The 15,464-nt window shown below is 42.4% G+C and overlaps 1 protein-coding gene across 1 annotated transcript in view; it reads right to left on the bottom strand.

The window, feature by feature from the left end:
- Positions 1-9,167: 9,167 nt before the first annotated feature.
- The window catches only part of CDH11 (cadherin 11), an 80,511-nt gene continuing 74,214 nt past the window's right edge, over positions 9,168-15,464 (bottom strand). The window contains exons 13-14 of the mRNA XM_058845755.1: positions 11,756-12,007; positions 9,168-10,478 (exon numbers count right to left, since the gene is read on the bottom strand). Of these exons, the coding sequence (XP_058701738.1) occupies positions 9,982-10,478; positions 11,756-12,007 (749 nt within the window). The 3' untranslated portion in view covers positions 9,168-9,981. The remainder of the gene's footprint in view (positions 10,479-11,755; positions 12,008-15,464) is intronic.

The raw sequence follows: 15,464 nt of genomic DNA on the forward strand, positions 1-15,464 counted from the left end.
CAGAAGCGATGTGCTGAGCCCATGGGGAGCCCTGGAGCACAAGAGATTTGGGAAGGAACCCAGCAGAGGGGGGATGAAAGTTTTCAGGGGTCTGTCATTCTTCTTAAAGATCAATGGGCTTGTGAGAGAAAGGGATATTAAGAGCTGCAAGGTAACATTTGAAGTCAGCAGGGATCTGGATTCTTTCAAATATTGCACCCTCAACAGACCTGCAGGGCCTGTCAGTGAAGCTGGTTCAACTCACCAGGGTGTAGAGCAGCCCTTTCCTGTGGCACAGAAGCCAACCTGCTCCCCATAGCTGTGTGTCTGGAGCTGGATCTCCATCGTGGCCATGCAATCAAAGTGGTGACTGAGGTGAGCACCAAGGTCTGAGTCCCTCTCACTCCCTCACACACACTCGCATTATCTCACTTGCTTTGTTGGCTTTGATTTCTCACCCCATGGGACATTGAGCCAATCAGACCAAAAGCACTTTGCCTGAATCTTTTCTGCTCCCACTCTTCTCTGAAAGAGTTTTCAGGACAAAGAGTAAAGCTTGGGAGACCAGGATGGTTTAAAGTGAGCTCCTCCTCCTTCTCCTGCTGTCTGGCATTTCCAGGCAGGCTCCTGTCCTTAGAAATGCTTCTATCTCCCTGTTTCCTGACTCCCCAAACTAAAAGATATTTTTTTTCTGGCTGCAAGGGAGTGGTTTTGGTGGTGTGGTCACAGCACATCATTCTCTTGGCAGATGCAGGTCTGCATTGGCTCACCACTGCTGCCAGGGCAGCCCAGGTATGCCATCCATTGGGCAGGGAGCCCTGAATCTCTCATCCATCAGTGGCTCTTCCAGCTTGTGACTCCCAGGAATATCTCAGAAATGTTGCCCTCAGAGTGTGCAGCCAGCACAAACTGGGAGCAGAGGCCAATGACACCTGTGGGGTGTGAGGGAGGTCACAGGAAAGGACACAGCCTGGGCTGGCAGAGATGGATGATCCTGGCAACCTCCCCAGCACCAACAAACAGAGCAGCTGACTGCTCCTGGGCCTGGCTCACCCCTGGAACATGTGGTGGGAAGGGGCCAGTGAATTGCTGGCATCCAGCTTCCTACACTGTGTGAGAAGGGTTGGTTTAGGTTCTGAGTTTTATAAGTGCACTGGGAGTCTAATGCTCTTTTATTATCACAACTCCATGCTGACCTCCATGCTAAAAAAAGCAGAGACTTTCATTTCATCTCATAATCCACCAAGGGCAAATAAACAGTCAGAAATTCTACTCTTTCTTTTTCCCCAACTCTCATTAAAACTGTGGTCTCTGTTATTACCATGCAGACATTTTGCACTAGTTTTTTATTACAGTCAAGTACAGATGCCCTTTTTATTTTGAGGCAGAGTTAATAGCAAAGCTTTTTTTGCTAAAGTTTCTGATTATCTGCTATGGCTGAGAGCACTTTGCCAGCAATAGTCTCCTTGGAATATTCAGGGTTATGCACAGCTTTTAATTCTTTAAAGAGTTTGGCGGTAAATAGCTTGTGTACACTATGATCTCACTTGAAAAGCAGCCTGCAGACTTCTGAACGTGCCTGTCCTCCCAGCACCCAGCCACTGGTCCAGCATTGGGAACCTGAAGCTGCTGGAAAAGGCATTAAGGGGATTTTACAATGAGCCAGTGGGCATGGCACAAACCATGCCCTGAGCCTATGCTTTTGGTGCTACTGTGCTCTTTATGATACCTCTGTGCTCTGTAGGATGGCTCTGTGCTCTGTAGGATATCTCTGTGCTCTGTAGGGTATCTCTGTGCTCTGTAGGATGGCTCTGTGCTCTGTAGGATATCTCTGTGCTCTGTAGGATATCTCTGTGCTCTGTAGGATATCTCTGTGTCCTGTAGGATGGCTCTGTGCTCTGTAGGATGGCTCTGTGCTCTGTAGGGTATCTCTGTGCTCTGTAGGATGGCTCTGTGCTCTGTAGGATGGCTCTGTGCTCTGTAGGGTATCTCTGTGCTCTGTAGGATGGCTCTGTGCTCTGTAGGATATCTCTGTGCTCTGTAGGATATCTCTGTGTCCTGTAGGATGGCTCTGTGCTCTGTAGGGTATCTCTGTGCTCTGTAGGATGGCTCTGTGCTCTGTAGGGTATCTCTGTGCTCTGTAGGATATCTCTGTGCTCTGTAGGATATCTCTGTGTCCTGTAGGATGGCTCTGTGCTCTGTAGGATGGCCCTGTGTCCTGTAGGATGGCTCTGTGCTCTGTAGGATATCTCTGTGCTCTGTAGGATGGCTCTGTGCTCTGTAGCATGGCTCTGTGCTCTGTAGGATGGCTCTGTGCTCTGTAGGGTATCTCTGTGCTCTGTAGGATGGCTCTGTGCTCTGTAGGATGGCTCTGTGCTCTGTAGGATGGCTCTGTGCTCTGTAGGATATCTCTGTGCTCTGTAGGATGGCCCTGTGTCCTGTAGGATGGCTCTGTGCTCTGTAGGATATCTCTGTGCTCTGTAGGATGGCTCTGTGCTCTGTAGGATGGCTCTGTGCTCTGTAGGATGGCTCTGTGCTCTGTAGGAAGGTGCTGGCCTTGCTGCTTTCAAAGAGGAGGCATAGGAAAGGGGAGGAGAGGGCAGCAAGGAAGAAAAAGAGCTCCTGTTCTGACCTGTGTGCTGGACGTGTGCGGGGCCAGGCTGGGCAGGGACTCTGATCAACCTGGTCTGGTGAAATGTGTCCCTGGTCACGGCACAGGCTGGTAACTGGGTGATCCTCAAGGCCCCTTCCAACCCAAATCATTCTCTGATATTTTAATACAGTGACTGGGCAGTAGAGGCTGACCTTGCTGGAGACTTACAGCATCTCTCAATACAACAAATTTCTGCTGATTTTTTCTCTCTTTTTTCAAAATATTGTAAAGCAGCTCTTATGTCTTTGTTGTTGTTATTGTTGTTGTTTTTACCCTTATTACAGCTGTGTATTTTTACTTAGGTGACTGAAACAGCCAGTTCTCTTTGGGATGCCATGACAAAAATTCTACCTGTTCTAGCTGTTCTTAGTGGGGGACATAGGTGCTATTGGAGGCATTTTCCTCATGAGAGGAGTGGTTTGTGACACCAGACACTCCAGAGTAGTCTGCAGTGCAGTGGCAGCTTTGGTGGGCACAGAGAGTGTCCATATTGCTTCATCTAATGATGTTTAAACACAGAGTGACACATCAGCCTCTAGGACTGTGGGAGCACTTGGACTCCAGCAGTTCTACCTCATTACACTGGCTGTTCTGAGTGCTACCATTCACTCACAGCAGTAAACAGCGTGCTAGAGCGTGTTCACAGGATCCAGGCTTTACCAAATGATACAGTTATGAGAACTGAACAGTCCTGAGAGAGTGTGCTTAGTGAAAAGCACTTGCTGGAGCACTGTGTAAAGCCACAGAAATGGGCAGTCCTTGGATTTCAGGAGCCTTTCCGAAGCTTTTTACCCAGATAAAGTTCTGATAAAAATTAAATGTCTGAGATAATAACTATGAACAAATAATGAACTATGATTCATTAGTGAACAAAACTGCAGAACTTGGGGTGCTGAGCCATTCCGTACCTGAGCTTCTCTAAGACTCTTAGCAAGGGTGATGGATGGATGAGGAGAGCTTTTGAAGCGTAGATTTCTGCTAAATCAATGGACAAGATTTATCAAATTTTCAGTCATTTCCCAGAGCTTCTGCCAGACCCCACAAACTCTTTCATTCATTCTGTGCTAGAGCCACATAACAGGAGAGAAAATTGTGTTCTTTGAGGTTTTATACTTTAAGGCATCCAACTTTCCATTTTAGAAAGCAAAGAATGTAAACAACAGTTTTGTTTCTATGTCTGGCCAATGTACAGCAGGTCCAGAATCAATAACAGAAAATATTCCTGAAAAGCCCAGCAGACCTCAAAGAGATAATGTAGATTGGCCATTAACAGTAAGTCATTATGGAACTTATTAAGTGAAGCCTTGGGACTGTCATAGAGCCTAAAGGTTGACATAAATTTTTCATACACATTGAACTTTGCTAAATGTGCTTGCATTTGATTAATGATGACTTTCTCCAGTGTGCTAATAAGAAGAAGGAAAATGTGAGCTGAGGCTGCAGCAGGGAGAATGGGCTTCTGGAAGGAAGGTCAGTGGCGGCAGCAGGAGAACAATGGGGCTTTCTAGAGATTCCCTGCCAAGCAGGAGGGAGTTTATTACTCAACGAAAAACTTCTCCTTACCACCCAGAGACAGGGCACTGAGAACAGCATGAAAGCCATTTTTGTAATTATGGAAGTAAAAACATCATAGCTCCAAAACAATGGTGGAAAAAATCCATCTCCCAGCCCCTTAAAGCCCTCATATATCACAAAGAACAGCCAAGAAACCCAACCTCAGCACCTAAAGCCCTCCATACATCACAGAGAACAAGCAAAAACCCACCCTCAGCCTTTGTAGTCCTCCACATATCACAAGGAACAACCAGAATCCCATCCTCATCCCCTAAACCCTCCATATATCACACAGAACGATACAGAAGAGCTTCATATTCAGCAAGAGGGAGGAGTGGTGTGTCTGCTAGTCCTGCTGGAGACAGACCTGCAGGAAATTTCCCTTGGCAGCCAATGCAGTGAGTCATGGACTCATGGAATGATTTAGGTTGGAAAAGAAGACAACAACAACAAAACAGAGCCTTTACTTGCAGCTAGGTCTGGACAACAGCATATGGATTTATTCAGTTAAAATAAACATGTTTTTCCCTTGTTTGGAAGTAGAACAAAAAGGGAAAGCAATCAGCAACCTCAGTCCAAAGCAGTCACAAGGTCCGAGACTCCTTCACTAACCACCAAAAATGCAAGGCATGTTCTAAAACTCAATTGAAATTGAATTCTTAAAAGAACTACAGGGTAAGTTTTTTGGTTTTTTTTTTTCAAAGAAACCTTCTAGTTTTAAAGTTGCTAAAGGTTAAACTTTGAAGATTTTGTTTTATTTTAAAAGAGAACCTCTTTGAACAAGAGTCTGCCAAACAGCCATAGCAAAGAGGACTCAAGATAAAGTCTTCTCAGCTTAGATAGCTGAGCAATCAGGTGTTGGTCCTGATTTTACAAACAAGAAAGGAAGAAGAAATGCAGAAATCAAGAGATGTGGCTATTCCATCTCCTGGCAGTGTGGGGTAGAAGACTGATTCCCTATCACCACCAGCTATAAATTTGCCATTCCAGAGCAGTTTTCCCCCAGCTATGGAATGCTTTACCCGCAAGCCTGGTTGGTATTTCAGTTGTTGCTGTTCTTGATGCAGTTAAGAACTACTGCAAATGGATTAAACAAGTACAGAAAACAAAAGGGGGGAAAAAAGTATCAGGTTTTGTGTTTGGTAGTTAGAGAACTCACAAGGACTTTGAAAATATAAAGTTCAATTCCTTGTCCCGGATAATATTTATTTATAAAACACAAACTGGCTTCACTGGGAAGTCTGAAAGACTTTTGAGAGAGACCTGGAAGGAGTTCTGAGAGCCACTCAGTCCAAGCAAGTCTCTCCCTCTTTGTGTTGGGTGTTTTCTTTCCACAGGGAAACATGAAATGCTCCATACCTTCACCCCCACATGGATCAGGAGCTGTCCCTGACATGCACATTCCCCCAGCAGGAGAAGGAGGTCTGGGGCATCAGCAGAGTTCTCTGTGTGTTCACACACATGAAGTTTCTTGTGGGACAGGGCAGGACACCCACTGTGGACATGGGATTTGCAGTTCATTAAGGGAGGGAGTAACAGAGATCTAAAGTTGGTGAGCAGGCTAGGCCCAAGATTTCATGCAGAAATACAAGAAAAAGGTTTCTCAAATGACTAGGAATCCATGAATTGGAGTGGGCTGAAATTGTTGTATGACTAGCGTAATTGTAGACAGTCCAGCTCAGCCAGGTCTGAAGGAACCTTTCTTATCAAACACAGAAGTCAGTGAAAATAAATAATGGAAAAATTTGCACTTGCATGCAGGGAATTGAACTGGGTCAAGATGGTTGATCCCCAGTCTCAGCCTAAAAGAGTGAAAACAACAGTAGAGCTCCAGAGACCTGCAGCTCACTCCTGGAAAAGCTCACTCAGTCTGTTTCCCAAGTCACTCCTTTTGCTTTTCCCGCTAATATTTTTTTTTCTTATTTTTCTTTTTCTTCTTCTTTTTCCTTTTTTCTTTTTCTCCTCCTTTTCCTTTTCCTTTTCAGTTTTCCCCCCTTGATACAGAATGTGATTCTGATGCCAATTCATCTGTTTTGGTTACAGTAGCTCAGTATTTAGATCAAAGGACAAAGGGAAGACTTGTACAACTCCTACCTGGGTTTTTGCTTACTGACCCTTTCATTACAAAATTAATTCTGACAATGCAGCTAGATGGGGAAGACATACAAGAATTCCACTCTTTTGGGTCCCTAAGATTGTCCCTTTGTGAGCCTTATTTAAATTCCTACTCTTCTCTTTCTCTCTGAGCTTACAAGCAGCAACATGGTAAACTTCAGCATTTTATTTTGCCAGTCATTTAACAACATGGAGCCAACAGAACCTGCAAGCTCTTTAAAAAGCTTTTCTCATCTGAGTTGTAGCAGGCTCTGGGGCAGGATCTCGCCCGAGATTACAGAAATGCTGGTGGTTCACTTGGCAAGCTTGTACCCCTTGACATGGTATCAAAGACTGCTTGACATTGTGGCTGGAACACAGCAGAGGTGATCTGAGAATTCCCAAACAAACTCTCCCCTTCCCTTTCAGTGCAAGCTGGGAGAGCTACCTTAGCAACCAGCCCTGCACACACTTCCCTAATTGCTTCTTGCCAGGAGGAGGAACTGTGTTCCAAAGCACTGCAGAGACATGGGAGGGAGCGGCACCTCAGCCTCCTGCTCTCCTGGTGACACCCAGCTAGATCTGGAGCTGAGCAGCTCTGCCAGCTGGAGCTCAGTATTTGCTCAGCTCACAGAAAACATCCCTCTGCTAAGGTCAGATTGTCTGTTACTGATGGTGTTTGGAGAGGCATTGTTGCAGCCCCTCAAATGATCCTCAGGCAGGACTTGCAAGAGGGAAAACTGGCCAAATCACCACCTGCACTTGCCACCGTCCCCTGCCTTACCTGGCTCAGCCGTGGTGATCCTCCTCATGATCAGGGCTTTCTCCAGACCTACAGAGTTTGTAATCGCCCGTTCAGCTGTCTTCCATGGGTCTGAGGCTCTGTCCTTGGGGAAGGCAGAGCCACTGTGCTAAAGCAACTGGAGCGTGTCAATCCCTTGCCAGGTGGCTCAGATCTTTGGGAATGCTGCAACAACCTACGGCCCACAGCCTTCTCATGTGTGCCAGGACTGACCCGGAGCTGCAGTTCTGGGCTGGGTTTTACCAAGCTCAGATTAAAGACCTGAGGCTCCAGCAAGGGCTGTGGTGAAGTTCAAGGCAAAGCTACGTCCTGTTGTGGTGCCAACACACGCTGCTCATCCGAGGTGCTGCCGACAGTCCGCAGTGAGGATAATTCCAGCATTTCGGGGCTGGCCTTGGCTGAGATTAGCAACCTAACCTAAAAAAGCTCTACCGTAATTGCATGTTCACTGGAAAGGGGAAAAATAATCAAATGAAAAAGGACAAAACCAGCAGGGAAAAAAAATTTATTTCCAAGCATCTACGAGAGTGCTACAAACAATAGAGACTAAAACTTGAAGCATTTGAAACTATTAAAAAATGTAGTTGACAATGTCCTTCTTAAAAATTAAACATAAAAATGTAGAAAATGCAGTTATTAATTCTAAAACTTGCTTAAAAGTGAAATAAATCCAGATAGCATCAATGAGGATGGAGTTCTACAAATTACTTTTTTTTTTACTTTATTTCAATTTGTTAATTTGTAAAGTGATACTCTTTTTTTTTTTTAATGTTTATTTAAATTTTTAATGGAGAAATGTGCAAATCTAGCAAAATATTCTTTGGATTATAAACAAGAGAAAAATAAACAACCAAAGAAATTTGAACAAAGTTAATAATAAACTATAGAATTATATAGAATGAATACAGCTATAATAAAGTGAAATATTACAATAAACATTGTAGAGCAAATCTACCAATTTAGCAAACTCTGCCTTATAAAACATAGGGATATAAAGGGAAAAGTGAATATGTTATGGATATAGAGCTGAAACATGAGTCATCATTTTAAGGAGTTAAATTTTAATCTAAGTACATATATGGGGGGTCTTCAGAAAAGCAACACACCAACAAATCAGATTTCCTCTCAGATCAAGCAGTTTGGTACCTGACTGCAAATGAAGGACAGGGTTTGTAAAACAAACTTTGTAGGAAACTGTAGATAATTTCTGTTTATTGCCTCTTCCCATACTGTAGCTGCTGATCTCTGACCCTAAACAGCCAACTGTCTTAAATTCAGCAGAAGTACAGCTGTATGCAGATGCAGAAAATGTTGATGTGCAGAACGTATCCCAATCCCTTGCTCCTTCTGAACTAATATTTAAAAACAAAAAAAGTTATAGATCCCTTTTTGGATAAAAAACATGCATCACAAAGAATAACTCTGAAAGTACTCTATTTCTGTTGTCACCAATTAAAATGCCTCCCTATCCGCAGATGATGCTTTTCTACTGGAATTAAAAAAAAATAAAAAAATAAAAAATTAAGTGCCAGAATCTTAATTACTACTCAGGTAAGGTAATTGTCAGGTAGAACAGTCCTTAGGGAAGTCACAGCTAAACTGGGTCAGATTTTAGTCTCTAGAACCCGCAGAAGCTCAGCACAGATATGGAAACTCACAAGGCTGGAGTAAAGGGTAAGTACAGAGTACTCCCATCCACTCACAAAGTCACTCCTGAAACCTTGGGAATCTCTAAGATAAATGCATATTACATGGGAAATACTGAAAAGTATTACACTTAATTTAATCCAGGAAACACAGTAAGACTATATGATGATTCTTACTGTGTTCTGGGAGCAGCCACACGCTGTAGATAGAGAGGGTACAAAATGTTCACCAGACGTTACATTTGTTTTAATCTAAAAAACATTTGTAAAATGTACTTGATTTTTAAATAATCACTTAACAAGTCAACAAACCAACTACAAACACATAATAAATAAGGCTATTAAAAGGTCACAATTGTAGTAAATTAGTCAGAACTATAAATGGGACATTAGAAACACTATGTTTTTCTTTATATGTTTAATAACCAGAACAAGAATTAAAAAAGAATCAGTTTATTTCAAAGTCTGCTTCTTATATTGAAGCACATATTAAAGCAACAGTACAATGTTCATAAAATATAAGTGTGATGCTGTAACATTTCTTACATGTCAGAATACTGATATTTGTATGTATACTAAAATAAGAATTTTAAAATTGTACAAATAGATACATTAAAAATGACATAGAAATAGGGCGCCTCCCACCGCGACAAGACAGAGTTTTTATATCTGGCACGTATTAGTTCAAGATGAAAGAATAAGCAAAAAGATTTACAAGAATCAGCAGTAACAAGTCTGATGCTCAAGAGACATAATAATTGTACATTGTACTGTACATACATCATATGGGTTTAAGCTGGCTGATTATTATATATTTCAAGTTTAAAAATGCACTACCATATAGAGTGTCCATAGTTTAAGGCGAAATTACAGCTCAGAACTGTTGTCTTTTCTAATTTGTGGAAGCTTCTTTGACATAAAAGATTTAGATGTTCATAACACATAAAAGATTTCCCTCATTTGTAGGTTCGCTTTTAGCATTTTCCTTCATTTAAATATTTCGCATTTCTTATGTGGGTTTTTTTTCCTTTAGTGAAGCTGGCAGCCAACTTCCAGATTTGCCTTTTGTATGAAAAGGTACTTCACAGTATTTACCACTTTCATGTCCTTTTATATCAAAGGAATCCTCTCTGTCAAACTTAAATGTTTAAATGAGATTTTTCTTGATTTTTAAAAAAATACCTGCTTACATTTCCTCTGGATTCTTCAGAACTTCGGACACAGTTCTTAAGGCCAAATCTTAAACTTTATTGTTAAGAATCATCATCGAAAGTGTCTTTGGAGCCATACAAGTCTGCAAGTTTCTTAAATCGAGGTCCCCAGTTTTGTAGATAGTCGTAGTCCAAGTCAGAATCTGTTGTTGCTGACTCCAAGGAGCTGAGGGACCCAGCCACGGAGCCCCTGCCCTCGTAGCCATAGATCTGGATGGAGTCATAGGGAGGGGCAGTGGGGTCATTGTCAGCCTCCTGTATCCTGGTGTTGATGAAATCATCCACGTCCACGCTGTTGGGCGCGGGCCGCAGCCCCGGCCTGGGCAGGTACTGGTACTCGGGCTTGATGTCCTTGCGGGGGATGAAGCCGTTGATGCCGTCAGGGTTCTGCAGCGTGGCGATGTCAAATGCCTCTGTGTCCTCCTCGCCTCCGCCCTCATCATCGTACGTGATGATGTTTTCCCGCACGTCTTCCTCCTCAAACACGATCAGGGGTTCCTTCTTCTGCCTCTTCAGGGTTACAAACAGTACCACAATGACTGGGGAAAACAAAGCACGGTTAGATTGCACTGTCGAACGGCAGCCCCTTTGTAAGTAATTATTGCACCCCCGAGCCCTCCGCTTTTCTGCTGGATAGTTGCAAACTTCTGCATTTTCAGTGCTCCTTGCTAGGTAAAAGCAGTGATGTTTGTATACAGAACTGATCTGAGGCTTTCTGTCTGGGCTGCATGCCACTGCTCTTACTAATTGCTCATTGCTGCAACACTAATTCAAGGGATGTGTTTGTGGGGTCCCAAGTGTTGCAGAACACTGTGACACTGCCTTTGAGCAGCCCAAGCACATGAATATCTGCAACAAAACAAAGATGAATCTTTATCCTCTCACGTATTGCAAAAGCTTAACTCTAATTCCAAGTGGCATTTCCATTAAAATGGAATTTTTTTAAGCAAAACCTCCAAAGACATATTTGTTTCTGCGTTCTCACTTCAAATTTCTATAAAATAAAGTATATAAGAAAAGAAACACTATAAAATACTACAGGGAAATTAGAAAATATTGCATATTTTTTTTAAATCATCAGAAAACACTTTCTTAAAAGCAGGTCTTCCAAGCCACTCATCTGTCTTCAACACAAGATGGGTCTGAGGGAAATAACTGGCAGGGGCGATTAATCCTGGCTGACCTCAATAAGGAACTTGTCATCCAGGGAAGATCACAGAACTTAGAACTATAAGACATGGCCTCCTTTAAGCAGTGTCCCTGATTAGCTGGCACTAGGCCACAGGAGGACATTCTCCAAGCACATCTACAGAAATTCACTGGTGTTTACTATTGAAGAGACCATAGAAGCCCAGAAAGGTAAAGGATGGAAGTGACCATAAACCGATCTCATTCCACCCCTGCCATGGCAGGGACACCTCCCACTGTCCCAGGCTGCTCCAGCCCCAATGTCCAGCCTGGCCTTGGGCACTGCCAGGGATCCAGGGGCAGCCCCAGCTGCTCTGGGCACCCTGTGCCAGGGCCTGCCCACCCTGCCAGGGAACAATTCCCGCCCAATATCCCATCTATCCCTGCCCTCTGGCACTGGGAGCCATTGCCTGTGTCCTGTCCCTCCATTCCTTGGCAATTGTCTCTCTCCATCTTTCCTGCAGCTCCTTCAGACCTTGCATGGCCACATTGAGCTCACCCCAAAACCTCTCACAGCACATCAATACTGCCTATAAAAATTAAGATTAATTTCACCATCTTGGAGCTGAGGGCAGGATTATTTTTTAACACAAGTCCAGAGGAGCAGCAAGGAAGGAACATTTTTTACCCAGCAGAATGACGATGCAGGCCAGGATGGCAATGAGGGCGCCGGTGCTGAGCCCCGCGTTGAGGACGTAGGCCTCGGCGTTGCAGGACAGCAGGGAGCCGCTGCTGTCACAGCCGCACACGCGGATCGTCAGCGTGTTGGTGCTGCTCAGCGGGGGCACACCGCCGTCACTGATCACGATAGGAAGGAGGTACAAATCCTGCTTCTGGCGACTGAACCCTTCCCGTCTGACCAGCACGCTCGCTGTGTTATCTGCGTGAAGAAGAGAGAAAATCATCATTAATTTTTCCAGAGTCGTCCTCTTAGGTGATATTGCAAAGGATATTATCTCGCTGCAATGGCTCTCAATTTTCAGGGGCTTTAGCGTTATTTCTACAATACACCAGCAGAAAGTGTCATCTTTCAAATGACTCGAGCAATTATAGGATTGTATTTAATTCACACATCACCACAATTAGTTTTAATTCTTTAATTAACACAACCAACACAGATAATCTCTGTCTGATAGCATCCTTTATTACCTGTAACTTTCTAAGAAAGTCACTATATTTTTTTCTGCTACCCAAATGGCTGGACCTTCCTATTGCTGTCTGAGCTGGTTTTATTGTTGCTCCACAATTAAAGCTTTCAATGGAGGGGTAAAACCCATATCTTCCTTATGTACTCTTGGAGTCACTCCTAAAAGCATGGTAGATAGAGATCTGTCCCCAGATGGGCTCTGATAATGAGCCTCCCACCAAAACAAAAGCAGTATTTGCTTAGTATGAGCAAATTTGACCCTTGTTGTTTCAGTAAGAAATACTGAAGGTAACACTGTTTTATCAGAATCTGATTTTCATCCAAACTTCCAAAGCCAGAATTCAGAGAGCTAGATCATACACTCACAATATGTCTGGGCACATTCTGAATATAGTGGATGTGAGGAAGCATTAAATAACAGAATCAAAAATGCTCTGAGTTGGAAGGGGACCCACAGGGATCCATGAGTCCAACTCCTGGCAGTATTTCTGTAACTCTCTTCCCATTGTCCTCACAAGAGGTGACCTGCCTTAGTGCAGGGGACAGAAAACAAGCTGCCATCTCAGCACAGGACATTTTGGATGGTCCTGCACACTTCCTCTGTCTGAAGCCTTGGAAAGGTGACAGTGTGGGATGACATCCTGGGCTGAGGCAGCCTGTGCTTCCCACTCCCAGGGGAACACCAACAGGGCTCCCTTGTTGTGCCCCTCCTCTCTTACTCTCTCAGTTCAGCCTGAACCAAAGTTTATAACAGTTGTAGACATCCCAAAGTAAATAAAGTGAAGCAATCATATCTGTGGTTTTCAGACTATCAAAAGCCAGTTTATATTGAAGATTTATTCCTCACAACCTTTCCTGGTTTGCCATGTTCTTCATTTTTCACTAGATAACAGAAAGGTGGGCGGGGGGGAAGAGCAGTTATTTTATCTGCTCAGGGAGGGCTGTTCACCTCCAAAGGTACCCACTTTACTGCTGCCTCAGGCTTCTGCAGATTAATTGTTTTCCTGTTGAAGAGTCAGCATAAATCCCAGAATTTAATAATGCAAACCATAAAACCTCTCCTAATGATCTAATCACTGTGATTTCCACAGAATTTTGTGAATAAATTATACCCAAAGAGAAGTGTTCTTGCCTTGTATTAACTACACTTGCAGGCAGTGCCCCTGGTGTAAGACAAGGTCTGAAACTGTCCCCAAATTTGGTCAATCTATGGGATGAGAAGGATGTTTGCACTGCTTGACTCTCCCAGGAACTTCACCAGAAAGGATGAATATTTTAGGTAGGAGCTGTTTGTTACACACCAAATGAATCCATCCCCCATATCTACCCCTGTCCTGCCAGCCCACACTCCTGATGCCCTGGGCTTGACAGAACTGTTGATTTTTGGTGTTGAGTTTCACAAAAAGAACAACTGGGTAGAAAACAAGTTGTTCTCCTTTGCACAATGTCACATTAGCTAAGGACAGAGACACTGATAAAAATCTGATTATTACTTGTGGCTCTTGGAGGTGCCCTTTGTCTCCATCAGAGTCCTCCTAATCTCCTGAATGTTTACATGAACCATCTAAACTTTGAGGCACAATTTTTTACAGGATCTTGGTGATATCAATGTCTGCATGACAGGAGCCTTATTTTAGGACTTTAAATTAATGTCCCCGTAACAATTTGGTACAAATAGGAATACAATCTATTAACCTATCAGCTAACTTGAACTAATATATTGATCCAGAATAAAATTATTCCACAGACTCCTCTAAAAATGCAACTAATAATTCATTTCCTCAATGGAACAACCAAGATCTGTTCCATTAAATGAAAAATCACAACAGGACAGATTATCCTTGTGGCAAAAAATATGAACATCTACAGGGGGCTGAGCTACAGCTGCCTTGAGGCTGCAAAAGCACTGTGTAATGGATGACAATACCATACATTAGTATATTTAGTCTTTGGCTACACATTTCATATTTATATTTATATTTATATTTATATTTATATTTATATTTATATTTATATTTATATTTATATTTATATTTATATTTTTTATTTTTATTGCCTTTTTGCCAGCTGAAATAGTATTCCTAATTAGAAATAAGAAAAGGATGGCAAATTATTCAGTTGTTATACAGACTGGTCTGGTCCACTGCTGTCACTTACACTCAGCAAAGCTGATTTTGATCCAATGGCTGATTTATCTCTTTTAATGGGAAGTGATTTTTAACTTAACATAAATTTTTAAAAAGAAAAATCCGATCAACATGCCTGGTTCAATTTTAAAAAGGACTACAATACATCAAGCCTAAAAGGTCATTTTTTAAACTTTTTCTTTTACTGTTTATGTTCACTTCTCATATTTAGAAGAAACATAATATCCATAAGAGGAAAAAAAATCCTTTCTTACCTAGATAAAAGATAACATATAATCCTAGCTAATATTCTCATCCTTGCTTTTTTATTATTTTCAAGGCCCAGGAGTAGAACTATAATCCTGGTAAAATGGCATTTTTTAAGCCAACAGAAGTTAAATGTCAATACCAGCTTAAAACTATTACTTAACACATATGAGAACTACCTGACTGTCAGTCTAATGAACACAATGGGGGCTAACACAAGAAGGAGAACAGTCATCGCAAGGCCATTCCCAAAATTTCACATTTTTCCAGCTATTATTGCCTTGGCTATCTAATATCCAAAGGTGTTGCAAGTGAAGATTCCCTGTGCTCTCCATGAAATTTTCACAATTAGAAGCTAAAATTGCATTATTTATTGGTGATCCCTATACTGATCTCCCTGACCTTTGATTTTTGTCTTTTTCTCTGGTGATCTTATTGATGACTTCCAATTTTTCCTGTGTGCATAGGCAAATGTAGCTCAGCTTCTGGGGGCTTGTTAACACATAGATTGCGTAAGGAGGATTCTAGATTACAGGAGCTGATTGCAGTGTGAATTTTATCACCTATATCAGGTGTGAGTGCTGACTCAGCCAGAAAACAGAATAATTTCAAGGGTCCAGCTATCTAAAATCCTTACCTTACCAGGAGTGGCAATCACTGTGGATAATCCATGGCAAAATCCTTTGACTTGATTGTTTGTGTGTTTCAAAATTTTGTTGTTGAAAATGTGTGAAGAATATGTTTGAGTTTAAAAGAGGACTTTAGTAATTGATTTTCAGGGGCTCACAAGTTTAATT

The sequence above is a fragment of the Poecile atricapillus genome, chromosome 10 (assembly GCF_030490865.1).
Source record: "Poecile atricapillus isolate bPoeAtr1 chromosome 10, bPoeAtr1.hap1, whole genome shotgun sequence".
NCBI lineage: Eukaryota > Metazoa > Chordata > Aves > Passeriformes > Paridae > Poecile > Poecile atricapillus.